The sequence below is a fragment of the Castor canadensis genome, chromosome 10 (genome assembly GCF_047511655.1).
Source record: "Castor canadensis chromosome 10, mCasCan1.hap1v2, whole genome shotgun sequence".
NCBI classification, from domain to species: domain Eukaryota; kingdom Metazoa; phylum Chordata; class Mammalia; order Rodentia; family Castoridae; genus Castor; species Castor canadensis.
Genome location: NC_133395.1, coordinates 144,151,648 through 144,169,836, shown reverse-complemented (window position 1 = coordinate 144,169,836; position 18,189 = coordinate 144,151,648). Strand labels below are relative to the sequence as shown.

Sequence of the window (18,189 nt, the reverse complement as noted above, 5' to 3'; positions counted from 1 at the left end):
AGTTTCAAGCAAGAGATGGTATGGAAGGACACACTTGGTACATACGTACAAAGTTCAAAAGTCAGGTGAAGTAATAACACATTATAAGTACGTTAGACAAAATTAAGTATAAAAGCCTGAAGAGACAAATTTGAGGAAGTGATCTGTGGAGCTCTTTGGGAATTAGGATGTAGGATACAACGGTTCAGTCATATCTGCAATGTTTTGTTTCTTTTTGTTTTTCACATACATACATCTTCACGTCTATGTAGTGAACCAATTTAAGATCTACCCTCTTAGCAAATTTCAAGTATACAATATAGTAATATTAACAATATCACCATGCTATACATCAGATCTCAGGACTTACTCATCTTAAACTGAAAATTTATACCAGTATCTCTCCTTTTCCTTCACTCCCCAGCCCCTAGCAACCACCATTGTTCTCTCTGCTTCTATGAGTTTGACTGTTTTAGATTCTGCATATGAGTGAGATCGTGCAGTATTTACCTTCTGTGCCTGGTTTATTTCCCTTCACATGTATAGTTCACTCATGTTGTCTTAAATGGCGGAATTTCCTTTCTTTTTCAGGCTAGGAAGTATCCCATTGTGTATATCCCACATTTTCTTTATATACTTGTCCTCTGATGAATAGTCAGTTTGGTTCCATTGTAGCTGTTGTGAATTACACTGGAGTGGGCATAGGAATGCAGACATCTCTTTGACATGCTGATTTCATTTCCTTTGGATATATACCCAGAAGGGGGATTGCTAAATCATATGGTAGCTCTCTTTCTAATTGTTTTTTTGAGACAGAATCTTGGTCTGTAGCCCAGGCTGGTCTTGCACTCAGTCTTCCTTCCTCAGCCTCTCAAGTGCTATGATTACAGGTGTGTGCACAATGCCGGCTGTTTTAATATTTTGAGGACCCTCCATACTATTTTTCATAATGGCTGTATTTACATTCCTACCAACAGTGTGTAAAGATTCCTTTTTCTCCACTCCTCACTAGTACTTGTTACACTTGGTATGTTTGGTAAGAGTCATGAGATGATTTCTCATTGTGGTTTGATTTGTTCTTTTCTGATCATTAACAGTATTGACATTTTTATATACCTGTTAGCCATTCATATGTCTTCCTTTGACAAATATCTATTCAGGTCCTTGACTGCCTTTTTTTGGAGGGGGGACAGTATGGGTTTTGAACTCAGGGCTTTGTACTATCTAGGCAGGTGCTCTACCGCTTGAGACATGCCTGTAGCCAAGCCCTTTTTCCTCTGGTTATTTTGGAGATAGGGTCTCACTTTTTGCCCAAGCCGGCCTGGACCACAGTCCTCCTATTTTACACTTGTCCTAGTGCTGGGACAGCAAGCACCTATCACCAGGCCCAACTATTTTCTGTTGAGATGGGATCTCACGAACTTTTATACCCAACCTGGTCTCAACTGTGATCCCGAGTAGCTAGGATTATAGGTGTGAGCCACTTGTACCTGGCTCACACTTTTAAATCAGTTTTTTCCCTGTAATGTTTTATATCTTAGACTTGGTAAACACACATGTTGATTTTGAATGCTTAAAATCACTCACAGGCTGGGTGCCAGAGGGTCATACCTGTAATCCTAGCTACTTGGGAGGCAGAGATTGGGAATATTGTGATTTAAGGCCAGTCAGGGCAGAAAGTTCACAAGACACTGTCTGAGCAGAAAAAGCTAGGTATGGTGGCACAAGAATGTCACCCAGCAGTGGTTCAGGCTGGCCCAGACAAAAAAATTGAGACCTGATTTCAAAAATAACCAAAGCAGAAAGGGTACCTATCAAGTGTAAGGCCTTGAGTTCAACCCCCAGTACTGAGAAAAAAAAAGAATTCACAGTTAGGAGGCTTTCTAGGAAGGCTTTAAAAATTATACTTCGTAAACTGTTGGTGGTTCACACTGGTAATCCCAGCTACTTAGGAGATGGAGGTAGGAGGATTGGTTTGAAGCCAGCCTGGGCAAAAAGTTGGTGAGATTCCCATCTCAACCAATGAAAAATGTATGTTATCCCAGCTAGGCAGGAAGTATAAACAGGACAATCATAGTACAGATTGGCCCAGGCACAAACGCTAGGCCCTATCTCTAAAATAACCAAAGCAAAAAAGGGCTGGAGGACTAGCTCAAGTGGCAAAGCACCTTCCTAACAAGTGTGAGGGCCTTGAGTTCAAACCCAAGTACCACACACAAAAAAGTATTATCATGTACTTACACTATTGATTAATTTTTGGTAAGAACAAGGTAAAAGAAGTTTTTTTGGTTTCCTTTTCCAATCAAACATCCTAGCTGCTTACCGTGAAATAAAGGTTTCCACTTACGGGAATTTACTTTGTGCCTGTTTTGTACTGCATCAGCCAGACTCCAGTGTCACAAGTCCTTGAATTTTGGATGGTGATCAGCATTCACAGAGTTCTGCACCTGTATTCAGTTTCAGGGCTTAGAGACCACTTCCCATGGGGTCACAGCTGCTTGATGATCTGTTGCATAAGTGCAAGGGTCTGTGGGACAGGAAACAAAATGATATCCCTAGCTCAAGCCTTGATGCTGTCCTACTTGAATACAGTCAGCCCTCTTGTATCCAGGGATTTCACACCCATACCAACGTGGATTGCCCCAATCACAGATTGAAAATATTTTTAATTGCCCTTGTACTAAATATATACAAACATTTTTCCATGTTGTTATTCTCTAAATAACAGGATACAACTGTTTGCATGGCATTTATATTGTATTAAGTATTCTAAGTAACCTAGAGATGATTTGAAGTATACAGGTGTGTGTGTAGGTTTTATGGCATTTTACGTAAGGGCCTTGAACATTCAAGGATTTTGGTATCCAAGGGGGACCGGAATGAATGTCCTACAAATTCTGAGGGACAGGGAAAATGATTCTCACCATTAGTGTTCCATCTAATAAAGTGCTCAAGCATGTTTTTCAGGATGACAGGCTTTTGCCTCCAAGGATGGACCTCCTGCATCACTCATAACTTATGATTCATGGAGTGAGAAGAGAGATTAGCTGACTGGGGACCTTTGGGGAAATTTCTGTGACCTGCTGCATCAGTGAAGGGCTGAGAAAGCCCCTGTCATGACAATCACAAAGAAAGCTCTCTTACTGGTGGGCACTTTGGCCCAGAGGCCCTCTTTAAACAAACCTTGAGTTTGTAAAAAAAAAAAAAAAAAAATCAAAATGGCAAAAAATAATAAAGAAGTGATCCATCCATTTCTTTTGGGAAAGCATTCATTTGTCCCAGAAGGACTTTAATTAGATAGTTCTCCCAGGGCATTGCATGACTTGTGTTTTTCTGGACTGCCTTCTTGCATTGGTTGCCAAACCTATAAGTGGGTCTGGAGTATCCTCTTAACTCTGTAACCAGATCTACCCTTTGCTAAGGAATAATTTCCATAGTAATAAGACTGCTTCCTGTCTTTGCTCCTGTCCTGATACCTGCACATCTTGGCTTGTCACCAATAAAGACAGGACTGTTCCTTTACTTTTAGCTGATGGCAATATCACTAATTAAAATATCCAAAAAACCAAAAAGGAAAAAAAAAAAAAAGAAAGCAAGTAATCTTACCACCTTTAATAAAAGAGCTCTTTTTCACTTTTGTAGCTTCCATTGTGGTTCTTGTCTTCATGCATGTATGTATTTCTACAATATTATAATATTTCTGTTTCTTAGTTTCTTTCATGTGACAGACTATAAATGTTTTCCAGTGTGACTATATAGTTTTAATAATTGTCATCTGAGTGGGTGTAGACTCCTTCTAACGTTCATATTCCATACTTACTACGTGCTCAGATTTACCTGCTTCTTGTTATCGGTGTAATAGGCAACTGAATGCACATCACTTCTTATTCTTATTGCATTGGTTATTAAGATTAATTTCCCAAGAGAAGGAATACTTGGGCAGAGAGTCACATTCTGTTTATACCTCTTTTTGCTAAATCACACTTTCTTGCCAGTGCTGGGGTTTGAACTCAAGGCCTTGTGCTTTCCAAGCAGGTGTTCTACTACTTGAGTCACACCTCTATATCTAAATCACACTTTCTGCATGGATTTTTTTTTTCTCCTGCACCAGTAGGGTTGGCAGCTTGTATTCCATCTTTACCAGCTTTGGTTCTTGTCGGGTTTTTTTTTTTCATTTGTACTAAAGTGGAGGATACTGAAAGTTGTTTTCACTTCATTGTTTGGATCACTAGCAATGATGATCATTTTCATGTTTTGTCATCCAGGTTGGAGTGTCTGCTTATAGTCTTTGTCTACTTATGAGGTCGAGTTTGCCATTTTCTTCATGCATTTAAATGTGTCATGATGAGTGAATTGCTTAACATTTCCTAACAATGGTTTCATGCCAGACCAGTGACATGACCATATCTGGGAAAAAATAAGCAAATGATTTGGTGAGGTTCATATAAGAATGATCAAGATTTTCCACTAGTGAGAGAGGTGCCAAATTTGAATGGTCACATATCAGATGATTCCACCCAAGATGGTGTGATTTTGCAAGAGACTGATACATTGTTGAAGAAGCATCTAATTTCTGTGTCTTGGATAAGGGGAAATAGCTGACTCTTCATTTCTTCATTGCTGGCCCCAGGTTTATTCTCTCCACCTAGTGCCACACTTTCATTTACATTTGCCCTCACAGTAATGTCACCTGGCTGCTTGCTTGTAGGGAGTTGAGAGGTTGGGTGGGGGGAGAGGAAGAGGCAGTATGGAGGGGAGCCCTCAAGATGTCCCTTAGTTACTTTGAGCTTGCCAGTGCATCAAAAAGTCTTCCAGAATCTGGTTGTTTTGGAATACTAGGACACTTAAAAATATCTAGCACAGTGTGCTGTTCAGACAAATCTATAGTACACTTTTGGTTTAAAAACAGTTAAAATGGAAAGAAGATTCACTCTCTTCTTCTTCAGAGTCCCCCATGAACATGTCCGTTATGGGAGTAAACTCACCTTACCAGCTGATCTATCAGTCTTCCACAGCCTGTCTGAGTTTTTCCCTCTCAACTGGAAAGGAAGTCAAGAAGAAAGGTAAAAAGGGTTCCCAGCAAGATCTTGTACCCACCTGTGGTGGTGGTAGTGGTGGTGGTGGGCTGGTTGGAAAGAAGCTTGGAAGGTAGAAGCCTGGAAGATCTCTGTGCAGCCTGTGTGATTGGTGGGATGGTTAGTTCTGGGTTTCTGATAGGTTCTCAGCTGCCCAGCCTGGAGACCCAACAGCTGTTGACACTGATTCTCGCATGTATGTCAAAATGGCTATAGCACATCTGGCTGCTCTACTGTGAACACATATATGAGCTCCAGTACTCTCCCAGGGTCCCTTCACTGGGAGAGCAGATCACTCAGCCTACATACTCTACTCCCCAGACTGTCCCCAAGTCACTCTGCTCAGAAACAGCTCTGTCTATCCACATAGCAAGTGGGAACTAGAATCTGAGGAGAGAGATTTGGATCCCAATCCTAACAGACCCAGTTCTGTATCCCAAATTGGGCTAGTGTGTGAGGGCAGGAAGCAAAGACAAAGAAGGCACCCCTGATCTATTAAGGAAGACCCTCAAGAAGGAGGGGAAGAACAGGTGGCAGGGAAGAGCGAAGGGTAAGACAGCAACTATGCAAGCTTAGTGGAGAGATGGAGGACTGCAGAGAGCAGGCAAGGCTCTAGGCTTGTGACAGGATGGGTGGACAGGGTGGGTGGGATGGGATGGGCATAGCAAAGGAGCAGGAGGGTGGGAGAAAGTGATAGCTTACACTGTCCATTTGATTCTGCAGATGCTGGAGGTAAGGTTGGAAGTTGAGAACCTTGGAGTTTATTCTCTACCTCGCCCCTGGCTGGCTGTGTGACTTGTCTTCCTCAGGCCTCACTCTCCTTGGTAAAAGGGGGATGGTTACTGGGGACACTCAAAGGCTTTCCCAGTCTAATCCGACTTTTATTGTGATTATTATTGCTTCTGTTTTGTTCCCTGGCCTTATTACTTTGCTCTCATGGGTATCTGATATACCCTTAATAATTGACTCGCAGAGTGACCACTGATTTGCAGAGTGACATCTCTACCTTGTAAGTGACCAGCCAATGACTCCCATTCCTGTGGAACATAAATGATCCTTCCCAGTTACTCTGCTGGTCCCTCCTTCACCCTCAGGCAAACATGGTGCTTAAGAATGCATCTTCTAAGACTCATCACTGATCTCCTCATCTCCAGCCACAGGCAAATCAAAAGCCATAGAAGATGTCATTATGTCACCACCCCCTCGAGTGATGAGAATATCTCCTGAGACTGAGGTCACTGACCCTTGCCCTGAGGCTCGGGAGATGCTGCAGGACATGTGTCGCCACACGTGAGCACCTGGGTGGTTTTGGGGGACAGGTGTTCTCTCAGGAAGCCCCACTCTGTCTACAAGCCCCAAAGAGATGGTCATTGCTGTGTGAGAGCCATGCTGGGGCTCATGGCCTTCTAGGCATTTCTCTTGTCAGCCCAGGTGGTGTCCTTCACATGCACTCATGCCCATGGTCCTGCCTGTTCTAGAGATAAGAAATTTGGGGCAGCCTAAGCAGGCAGATGGTTGGGTAAGGAGCTGCCTGAGCTCATACAGCTCTGTTGGTCAGAACCCTGTGTGATGCTTTTTGCCTCTGCAACACACCACGCACCTGCAATGCCCCTTGTGTTGTTCCTTGGGCTTCAGTGTGTTCCCTGTTAATTTTTAGCATAATTTGCCTGGTGTTCTCCTACTAAAAGAAAAAAAAGCACCTCTCAAAACAAACAAAAAACATCCATGGGGGTGATTCATGCTGTTTATGATTTTGTGGATCTCACAAGGCCCAGCAAGAAATTCAACATTTCTTCATGGGCTCTTAGCATAGAGATTTAAACACATATCCACATGTAAGTCACCTACGTCTCCTGAGGGGTCGCTGAGTCAAAGCATGGGTAGAGGACAGTCACACAATTTATCTCTGTATTGTGACACCCCTCCCCTGGAATCTCAGGACAGGGATGGGAGGAGGTAAGCAGTCTCCAACTTCTTAGTGCCCTGCACCCCCTCCTTCTGTGCACAGTCCTACTCAATAGGTCTTTGCTCCCATGCTCCAGGTAACAAGCCAGACAAGGGCTGGTATTAGAGGGGCTCTCTGACCTTCCCACTTCTAAAAGTACCATCTTTGAGGATGAGAGAGATTGGGGTGGATATGCATACCTTGGGGATGGAGGACTGGCACAGGACTCTTGGGTACTTGGGAGGGGTTGGTGAGAGCCAAATGGCTAGAAGATATGTTGGTCTCCTTCCCTGCAGACAAGCTGAAAGGGCCTCGTGGAAAGGAAGGAATATCTCCTACCCCATGATCTTACGCAACTATAGGGTAAAGCCTTTCCATCAAATGTTGGCCTCCAAAGTGGACTCTTATGCCCAGGGTTTCCATCACCCACACACGGGGGGTGCTCAGACTCCTACTTCCACCTCTCACCAGCCTCCCATGTACCATGCTCACTCCAGTGTGAGTTATCAAGACTGGAAGATGCCCAAGAAGCCCCTCAAGTTGCATTACTCCTTTTGTGATGGGACCTCCTTCGTTTAATATCCTTTTGCTTAGTGCTACCCTTTCTCCATCAAAACTCAGTTCCCAAGAACTCTGGGGCTTAAAGCAGCTTAAATGTTAACTTGGTTTCCTTAGTCCACTAGAGAAGCCTGGCAAGAGTCCTCCAGATGGTAAGCATTTGTCCAGGTCAGACTAGGGAGGATTTGAGGAAGAAGATCCAAGTTTCAAGTCTTGAGTTCAGTTCATTTCAGATCAGCAGGAATATACCAAAGCCCAGCTACCATTGAGAAGTTTGTCAGTGCAAGTAGATCCCTGCCTTCTAGGCTCTGCCAGGAAAGAGGAGATTAGGCAGGACACTTCATCTCTAGATAAGAGGAGGGATGAAATGGCCCTAAAAGCTTGGGGGTATTTGTTTCCCTGTCCCTGACTCAATGTGTATACTATGTTTTCCTTGTCTCCTTCAGTCCAAAGGTTCACTCTCAAAGTCTAAGCCCTTATTTCCCAGGTTCTCTGTCCCTATGCTCAGTGCTGTGCAGCTGAAGTCTTCCTAGACTTGGGCAGTCAGGGTTCCCTAACTTTGGAAGAGAGAGCAGTTTCAACTACTTTCATAGGGACCAAGGCACCAATAATGTTTGCCTGGCAACAGCCCCCCTCCTCTTTTTTTTTTTTTTTTTGGTGAAACTGGGGTTTGAACTCAGGACTTCATACTTATAAAGCAGGCACTCTACCACTTGAGGTACACCTCCAGTCCATTTTGCTTTGGTTATTTTGGAGATGAGATTTCTTGAACTATTTGCCCAGACTGGCTTTGAACCAAAACCCTCCCAATCTCATCCTCCCAAGTAGCTAGGATTACAGGCATGAACCACTACCAGCACCCAACTTGACCTCCTCTTGACAGAACTGGTAATTCAGAATTTAAGTGCCCTGTCAAAGAAGTCTCATTTTTTCTCTGACCAAAATGAATCCATTCATCATACTCCACTCAGCTCTGCCCCCTGGCCTCTGATCTGGAACACAGCAAACTCCTTCAAGGTCAGCTGCTGTTTGCAATGGGTTATGGGGCTCTCCTTCTCCCTTTTCTGACTCTTCCTTGCATTTAATAGGATTGACACCTTGTCTACAAATTATATTTCTATCAGGGGGACCTGAGAGAGGAATGAGCTGGAATCTTTGTTCTCTCACCTATCTCAGAAATCAGGGCAAGGTGCCCCTTGATGGCCACCGTCCCAAGCTTTTGGTCCATTGCTACTAGCATGCTTGATTCATCCAATGGTGACCACATCCTGGTCATCAGTCCGTTTTCTCTTTGTGAATCACAAGAAGTCAGGGCTGGGTTCAGTTCTTGGTGACCCTGCCCACATCACTTGGTTTCTGTGCCTCACTTGTTTTGATTGCAACACAGGAAGTTGGATCTCATGATCTTAAAGGAGAAATTGCATGTTACTGTGACCAAATGGCCAAGATGCACATGCAGGAATTTGATCCCTGGTGAGCACGAAAATGTTCAGAAAATCCTTGCTTCACCTATGACTTCATAGAATACGGGGTTCAGGCATTGACCCTGTTTTCATAGAGGTTGTAGGGCAAAGCTCTTAGGTAAAAAGGATTTATCTTTCTTTAGGGTGGCAAAAAGCTCCAAGCCATAATCGGTTTGAATTAGCCAGCATCATATCTCAAAACCATGCCAGTGTTCTTTCCCCTTATTCATTCCAGTGGTTGTAAGTAGAATCTTACTGTGGTTTTGGCTTGTGTTTATCTAATGACAAATGATATTGAGCATTTTTCCATGCCCTTCCTTTTTGGTAGATCTTCTTTGGAGGAATGTATATTCAAATTCTATTGCTCGTATTTTGATTGAATTATCTTTTTAAATGATCTGTAAAGGTTCCTCATATATTATAGATACTACCCTTATCAGATATATTTCTGCAAATTGTTTTCCCCATATAATGAAATAGCTTTTTGATTTCCTGATAAAATCCTTTCACGTACAGAAGTTTTGAATCGGGGGCTTCACTCTGTCTCTGCCAAAGCATACACTCTGCCACTGAACTATGCTCCCAGCCCCAAAGTTTTTAATTTTGATGAAGTCCACTTTTTTCCGTGTTTTCTTTTGCTGCTTATGCTTTTGGTTTTAAATTTAAGAAACCACTGCCAATCCAAGATCATGAAGATTAACCCTTGTTCTCTTCTAAGACTTTTAATGACAGTCCTTACTTCAGGCCTTGGATGTAGTTTGTTCCTTTTTACAGATGGTGTGAGGTAAGGGCTCTATTTCATTTTTTGCATGTGGATATCCAGTTGTCTTAGCACCATTTGTTGAGGAAACTATTCTTTCTCTATTGAACGATCTTAGCACCCTTGCCAAAAATAAATCAAATACAGATGTTTGGATCTATTTTTAGGCTCTCTATTCTAATGCATCATTCTAATCCATGTCTACCTTTAAGTCAGAACCACACTGTTTTAATTATTGAGGATTTGTCATTAAGTTTTTAAATCAACAAGTGTTGTGAGTCTTCCCAGCTTATTGCTCTTTTCCCAAGATTGTTTTGGTGTTTTCATTTATTCTTTTCAATTGTATGTAAATTTTAGGGTCGGGTTTTCCATTCATGCATAAAGGGCCAATCAGATTTTTTCTTTTTTTTTGTAGTACTGGGGTTTGAACTCAAGTCCTTGCACTTACTAGAAAAGCCCTCTTCTACTTGAGATACACCCCAGCCCAAAGAGTCGATAAAATTTTGATAGAGATTGCATTGATTCTGTAGGTCATTTTGGGGAAGCATTACTCCACAGTAATATTTAACAATATTAAATCTTTTAACCCTGCACAAAAGTATCAAACAATTTGAGACACTGTATGAACGACAACAAAAAAGCAACAAATAGAAATCATGCCATGTACAATAGCATCCAAAAGAGTAAAATACTTAGGAGTAAACAACCAAGGGAATCTCAAATCTATAAAATATTGCTGAATTAATTTAAGGAAGACCCGACTAGAGACAAAGCACCCCACGTTCATGGGCAACGTCCAATTTCTGTGTATTGATCTTGCATCCTACAACTTTGCTGAGTTCATTTATAAGCTCTAGTTCTTGTGTATGGATATTTCGGATTTTCTGTATCTCATCCTATGTATCGTTAGATCTCTGAAAACAGAGATAACTTTATTGCTTTTCCAATTTTAATGTTTTTTCCTTTTTTTTTTTTTGTTGCCTGATCTGGCTGTGGCTACAATTCCCAGTACAATGTTGAGTAAAGTGGTGAAAACATGTCTCCTTGTCTTGTTCTTGATTCTAGAGAAAATTTTTTCATTCTTTCATGGTTGACTCTGTTAATTGTGTTTCATGCATGGCCTTTATTATCTTGAGAATTTCCTTCTAATTATGAGTTTGGTGAGTGTTTTCTTTATCATGAAAGAGTGTTGGATCTTATCAGATGCGTTTTCTTCATTAATTAAGGTGATCATGCTTTTCTCTCCATTCTATTTTCATAATGTCCTCTGCTGATTAATTTTTGTATGTTGAATCACCTGTGCATTCCTTAGCTAAACCCTACTTGTTCATGGCACATGATCCTTTTAATATGCTATTGAGTTTGTCTTTGCTGGTATTTTGTTGAGAATTTTTATGTGTATATTCTTAAGGATATTAGTCTGTAGTTCTCTTATGTCTTTATCTGGCTTTGGTATCAGGGTAACATTGGCCTCAAAGAATGAGACAGGAAGTCTGAACCTCTGTTTTTAGGAAGAGTTTGGGAAGAGTGGGTGTTCTTTCTTTTTGGTAGAATTCACCAGCTAAACCCTTTAGCCATGGTCTTTTTCTTTGTTATGAGAAATTTTTATTTTGTCTTTTGTTTGTTTGTTTTACTATGATTTAATCTTGTTTCTTGCTCTATAGGTCTATTCCTATATTTTCTGTTTCTTTTTTGAGTTATATTTGGTAATTCGTGTGTTTCTAAGAACTTGTTTCATCTAGATTATCTAACTTTTGGTGTATAATTTTTCATGTAATTAGTAGTACTGTTTCAATATCATTTCTCACCTTAAGAATTTGAGTTTCCTTTTTTTCTCAATTGGTCTTATAAATTTTACTCATCTTGTTAAAGAACCAACTTTTGATTTTGTTGGTTATGTTTTCTGGTTCTGTTTTCCTGTTCTGTATTTTGTCTTTCTCCATTCTGATAATTATTTCCTTCCTTCTGCTAGCTTTGTTTAGTTTGTTCTTTTTCTATTTCCTTAAGGTAGAATGTTGGTTATTGGTTTAAGATTTTCCTTCCTTTTTAGTGTGGGTATTGATATGTATTATAGAAACTGAGCACTGCTTTCATTTGCTCCCATAAGTTTTGACATTTTATGATTTTGTTTACATTTGCCTGAAGGCATTTTCTAACTTCCGTTGAATCTTCTTTATCCATTGATTGGTTAATTTCCACAAATTTATGAAATTTCTAAATTTCCTTCTATTGATGATTTTTAGTTTCCTAAAACCATAGATACTTTCTATGGCTTCAGTCTTTTAAAACTTATTTAGACTTGTTTTGTGGTACAATATATTGTCTTTACTGGAGAATGATCCATGAGAATTTGAGAAGAATGTGAATTTCACTGTTATCAGAATATCCCATATATGCCTATTAGGTCTGTCGGTTTATCACATCCTCTCTTTTCCTTCCTTGCTTCCTTCCTTGCTTCCTTCCTTCCTTCCTTCCTTCCCTCCCTCTTATCCTTCCTTCCTTCCTCCTTCCCTCCCTCCCTCCCTTCCTTCCTTCCTTCCTTTTTTTTTTTTTTTTTTAAGGAGACAGGGTCTCATTATATACCTCTGGCTGACCTCAATCTCACTATGTATCCCAGGCTGGACTTGAACTCACACTCTTCCTGCCTCAGCCTTCCAAATGCTGGGATTCTAGGTGTGCGCCACCATGGCTGACTCAGCTCCTCTCTTTCTTGAGGCAGTAACATGTCCAACTATTATTGTAGAACTATTTCTTTCCTTAATTCTGTTAAGTTTGTTTTATATATTTTAGGACTTGGCTGGTTATATGTGTATAATTGTTCCATATTCATTTTTTCATTCTGATAATTCCATACATGAATAAATGTACTTTGATCAAATTCACCCCTCTCTCTGTTGTTACATAATCTTGAGGTATTGACTTTTCTCTCAATTTAAGTTTTTTTGTCACTTAAAAAATGTTTGACTTAGCTGAGTGCTGATAGCTCACACCTGTAATCCTAGCTACATGGGAAGCTGAAATCGGGAGAATCTTGGTTCAAGACCAGCCTGGGCAAAAAGTTTGTGAGACTTCAATTCAACACAGTGGTATACACCTGTCTTCCCGAGCTACATGGGAGACTAAGGTCAGGAAAATCAAGGTTCCAGTCCAGCCAAGGCAAAAATGCTTGCAAGACCCCCATCTCAATGGGAAAATCTTGGCATGGTGGCACATGCCTGTCGTTCCAGGGACAGAAAGCATAAAAATAGATGGTCCAGACTGGCCTAGGCAAAAAGCAAGACCTGCCCCCATCTCCAAAATAACCAGTGCAAAAAGGGCTGGAGGTGTGACTCAGTGGTAGAATGCCTGCCTCACAAATGCAGTACCACCACCAAAAAAAAAAAAAGTTTGACTCAGTCTATTTTGTGTTATAGAGCCACCTTTCCTTATCCCTGGTCTCTTTTGGTTATGTTTTGCACAGAATATATTTTCCAATCATTTCACTTTAAACCAAGTTGCATCTTTGGATCTATTGTGAGTCTTTTATAGACTACATATTATTGAATCATGCTTTTTAAAAAAAATTCATTCTGCTAATCACTGCCATTTGATTGGAGACTTTAATCCATTTATATTTAAAATAATTACTGATATGGAAAGACTTAATTCTGCCATTTTGCTACTTGCTTTGTATATGCCTTGCATCTTTTTTTGTTCCTCTATTTTATCTCCTTTTGTGTCAGATTTTTTTTTTGTAGAATGCCATTTTGATTCACTTTTTATTTCCTTTTCTTCATAATATAAGTATCTCTAAAAAATTCATGTCTATCTGGAACCTCAGAATGTAATAATATTTGGAAATACAGTTTTTGCAAGCATAATTATAAATTAAGATGCAGCTGTATTGGACCAGAATGAGCCCTAATGCAATGACTGGTGTCTTTATAAGAGAAAACAGAAAGACAGACAGACACATGAAAGAGGCCATGTGATAACTGAGGCAGCAGTTAGATTGGTGCATCTATAGCCAAGGATTCCTGGTAACCACTAGAACCTAGAGGGGCAAGGAAGGATTCTTTTCAAGAGCCTCAAGAGTGTGACCCTTTGACAACTTGATTTTGGACTGCTAACCTCCAGAACTGTGAGGGAATAAATTTCTATTGCTTTAAGACATTCAGTTTGTGGTACTTTGTTATGGTAGCCCTAGGAAACTAATACACCTGGGTGTTACAATTGATAATTTAATCTGAATTAAAAACATGCTAGCCTCATTGATATATAAAATTCTGCCCCCTTTATGTTCTTGCTATCAGAAATTGTCTTTTATGTACATTACTTTCCTATTAACACTAAATTTATAACTATTGTTTTATGCATTTATCTTTCAAATCACATAGGGAAAAATGACTGTTTTTATTTTTCTTGTCCTTTTATTTCAACCTGTTGGATTTCCTTTAGCATTTCTGTAGGGAAGAGCTACTAGTGATGAACTCCCCTGGCTTCTGTTTAATCTGGGAATATACTAAATCTCTTTGTTTTATTTATTTATTTTTGTGTGCTTGGTGCTAGGATTGAACCTAGAGCCTTGGGCATGCTAACCAAGTGCTATACCACTGAGCTACACCCCCAGCCCTTGTTGGCTTTTGGAGCCTACTCTCAATATGGAGCTCAGGCTGATTTTCCTGTCTCCACCTCCTAAGTGCTGGGGCTCTCTTAGACACACACCCTGATTTCCATCATTTTTGAAGGATAATTTTAAATTCATACAGAATTCCTGATTGGCAGTTTTGTTGTTTTTTTTTCACTCTCTCTTTGTGGTACTGTGTTTGCTAGATTAATACCACTTGAGCCATGTACCCAGCCCTTTTTGCTTTATTTTTCACATGGCGTCTTGTGGTTTTGCCTTTCATCAGATGTGGGGGATTTTTCAGCCATTATTTCTTCAAATATTCTTTTTGTCCCTTTCTCTCTCTCCTTTCCTTCTGGAACTTCCATTACACATATGTTGGTAGGCTTGATGATCTTCCACAGGTCCTTGAGGGTTTTTTCTTTTCCTTTATCCTTTTTCTTTTCTGCTCTACAGTCTGAATAATTTCAACTTATTTATCTTTAAGTACAATGATTTTTTGTTATATTGCTCTAATCTGCTTTTGAAGCTGTTCAGTGAATTTTTCATTCAACTGTGGTACTATTTAATTCAAATTTCTGTTAGGTCACTTTTTATCATTTCTATCTGTTAATTTTATTTAGCTGGTAAGAACTAGGTGAGCAGATGCTAGTGATAACCACTGAAATTCTCTGTCTTGCACACAGGACAGCAACTGCCATGCTTAGTCAGGCCTTGTGCTTCTTGAGGCCTCTTTGCTAGGAACTGAACAGGAAGATACCGCTCGACCTCCTAGATTGGTAAAAAGGGGAGGCAGCCTGACAGCACCAGAAATACTGATGGTCCCAGAGATCAGATCCTGGCTCTGCCACCACCTTGTGATATAAAATAGAGCAGGTCATTTCCTTCATCTTGTAGTCCTTATCAATAGGATGATCAATTCACTCTGGTTTTCCTAGGACTTTCTTCATTTCAGCATTGAAAGTCTCATGTCCCCAAAAACCCATCAGACTCAGGAAAACCCTAGTCATCTGCAATAGAGAGATAAATACCACCTATCACAAAGTGGTATGAGGAATAGAAAGAAGATACAGGAAAACCTGGGTCATGGCTGGGTTGCATAAATTACTTAGTTGTTAGATATGCACAGTGCAGTCAGGGTCTTTAAGGATGGGGAATGACACACCAAATAGTTAACACTTTGACATATAGACTTGCTTCCATGGGGACCTGAGAGTAGAACCTGGAGAGTTTCCTGTTAGTTCTGCTTGACCATTTCTGCCAGCTATCCTTCTGGAAACATCGCAGTGTGTCAGATCCCCACGTGCTGCAGAGGGAGAACCATCACCTGCCTCTTTAATGACATGCCTAACTTCTTCCTGGCCCTGTTCAATGGTGAAGGACAGGGCTGTGTTCACTACAATATAAAGCCCTGGTAAGTGCACTGGGGAAGTGGGGGCACTGAGGTGGTAACTATGAGTCCCTGGTCAAAGAAGGGGCCAGACTGTGTCCAGAGGTCTAGAGAGAAAGTGCTGAGGCAGTGCCTACCAGAACATAGGTACTTTGAGGCTTGATTCCTGCCTACCAATGAGATGGGCAACTCCCAAAGTCCATCTCCATTTGGTAACTCAGCACTAATATCTTGATTAGTTGGCCAGATTCACAGATTTTTTTTTTTTTTTTTTTTTTGCAGTACGGGAACCCAGGGCCTCATGAATGCTAGGTAAGCGCTATACCACTGGGTCTTATCACCAGCACCACTCTCAGAATTCTTTAGTGAAGAAAAATATCTTATGCTAAGAGTAGGTGGGGAGAGGCATGGACACCACTTCTGTGATATATTAGTTACTTTTCCCATCGCTAGTCTAGTTGCTATGGCAAAATACCTGATGCAAACAATTTAAGGAAGGAAAGATTTATTTTGGCTCCTAGTTTCAGAGGTATAAGTCCATCGTGGCATAAGCAGAGCAGTTCATATCAAGATGCTCAGGAAACAGAGAAAAGGGTGCATAGGAAGGTGTCAGAGCCCTCAAAAACTTTCTCCTAGTGACCTGCTTCCTTCAACTAGGCCCCATCTCCTACTTTTTACCATCCCAGTAATGCCATCAGGGGATTAATCCATTTATTACTGTCAGAGCCTGCAAGATCTAATCATCTCTGAGAAAGTTATCACAGACACACCCAGTGGTGCACTAATCTGTTTTTCAATCCAAACAAGTTGGCAAGATTAACTATTAAATCTGGTGTCTCTTAAGAGAAGCACATTTTCTTGCCAAGCAAAGGTTGTCTGGCTTTTCATAAGGAGCTGTTCTTGGAAGGAATGACTTACTCTCATGTTATACATGTACTAGTTCCCATTTTGATGCTTGATATCTTGTGTGCTCAGAATCATGGACTACAGGACAAATTCCATTTCTTCCCCTGTAGAGTTTCTCCTGAGCCTCCATTATCCCCTTCACACTAACCCTTCCCTACAGACTACCCTGGTAGCACGAATAGGTGTTAAGGGGTCTTAGACCATAGTAGGGGAAAGTGAGGCTGCCTACAGGACTCCACCATTGCCCCCACCTGGAGGAGATTCTCCCAGCCCTGCCTACCTGTAGCCTGTAGTGATTGAGGGCTTCCTGAGGAGCCTGGCAGCAGCTTCTCACTTCTGTGTATCTCCCAGCTGCTCATATGTCTTGGTCTTGGATGAGGAAGGCGGGATCACCAATGACCAGAAGGGCTACGTAGTCCACAAGTGGAGTTGGACTTCCAGGACAGAGACTTTGCTCTCCCTGGAATACAAGGTAGGAATACATGGACATGATGGCAGCCTTGCATGGCTGCCTAGCATTAAAAAACAAGGGGCTACCTATAAGATAAGAGTTCTGTCCTCAGGGAGCTGTGGCCTCATTCAGAGGTTCCAAGTTGGTGGGCAGTGGTCCAGGGCTAACTAAAGAGCAGCTTTTGCTTTTACCAACCTACAGCAACTGTTGGCTGCTCTTCTGGCCTTTCATGGCAGTATCTTTCTAATTAATTTTTATTATTTATATTGTTATTGTAAAATGTCCTTTATTTTATGAAGCAATAATCAGCACAGTTGAGAACTTTATTTTTAATGCCTATTTGTGGCAATAATAAGTTAGTGATTTTTTTTTGGGACGGGGTCTTGTGATATAGCACAGGCTGGCCTCCCTCTCACATTTCTCCTGCCTCCACCTCCCAAATGCTGGGATTATAAGTATGTACCATCATGCCCAGCTATTTAGCAATCTATTTAGTTCATTGTTATATTCCCTGGAGCTGCACAGCAGAGGTCTACCCAGTTAGGCATGACCTAGAAGAGAGAAGGTTGTCCTTGAGTCAGAACATAGGGGTGACTGTTTATGACTCACACAAACAGAAAAGGAGGAAGGAAGAGCATGACAGGTTGAGTGGCACCTGTAAGGCTTGATATTGGCACTACATGAGGCATCTTTTAAGTGTTCACAAGTGCTTCCCATGAAAGAAAGGGGTGAGGCAAAAGGAGCATGTGATGTAAGGGGGGTGAGAGGCACTGGGTATCCAGGCCAAGAGTTTGCATGCTGTCTGGGGATCAGTTTCTTTTTAAATAAATGTTCAGTGTCTTCATTCCTCCCTGAAAATCCAAGCTTCCCTCTGTATCATTTCTCTCCAACCTAAAGAATTTCCTTTGGCATTTCTTAAAATACAGATCTTCTGGCAACAAATTCTGTTTTCTTTCATGTGAAAAATCTCTTATGAAAGGATATGTTTGCTTTCTTTATTTCTTTCAGCATTTAAAAATATTGTTCTACTGTGTCTATTATAAACTATCCTCCATA

At 40.9% G+C, this 18,189-nt stretch overlaps 1 protein-coding gene across 1 annotated transcript in view; it reads left to right on the top strand.

The window, feature by feature from the left end:
• The window catches only part of C10H3orf20 (chromosome 10 C3orf20 homolog), a 55,583-nt gene that overhangs the window by 2,832 nt on the left and 34,562 nt on the right, over positions 1-18,189 (top strand). Inside the window, 6 exon segments of the mRNA XM_074044483.1 lie at positions 4,926-5,042; positions 6,215-6,344; positions 7,296-7,592; positions 15,651-15,800; positions 16,059-16,088; positions 17,034-17,154. Of these exon segments, the coding sequence (XP_073900584.1) occupies positions 4,926-5,042; positions 6,215-6,344; positions 7,296-7,592; positions 15,651-15,800; positions 16,059-16,088; positions 17,034-17,154 (845 nt within the window).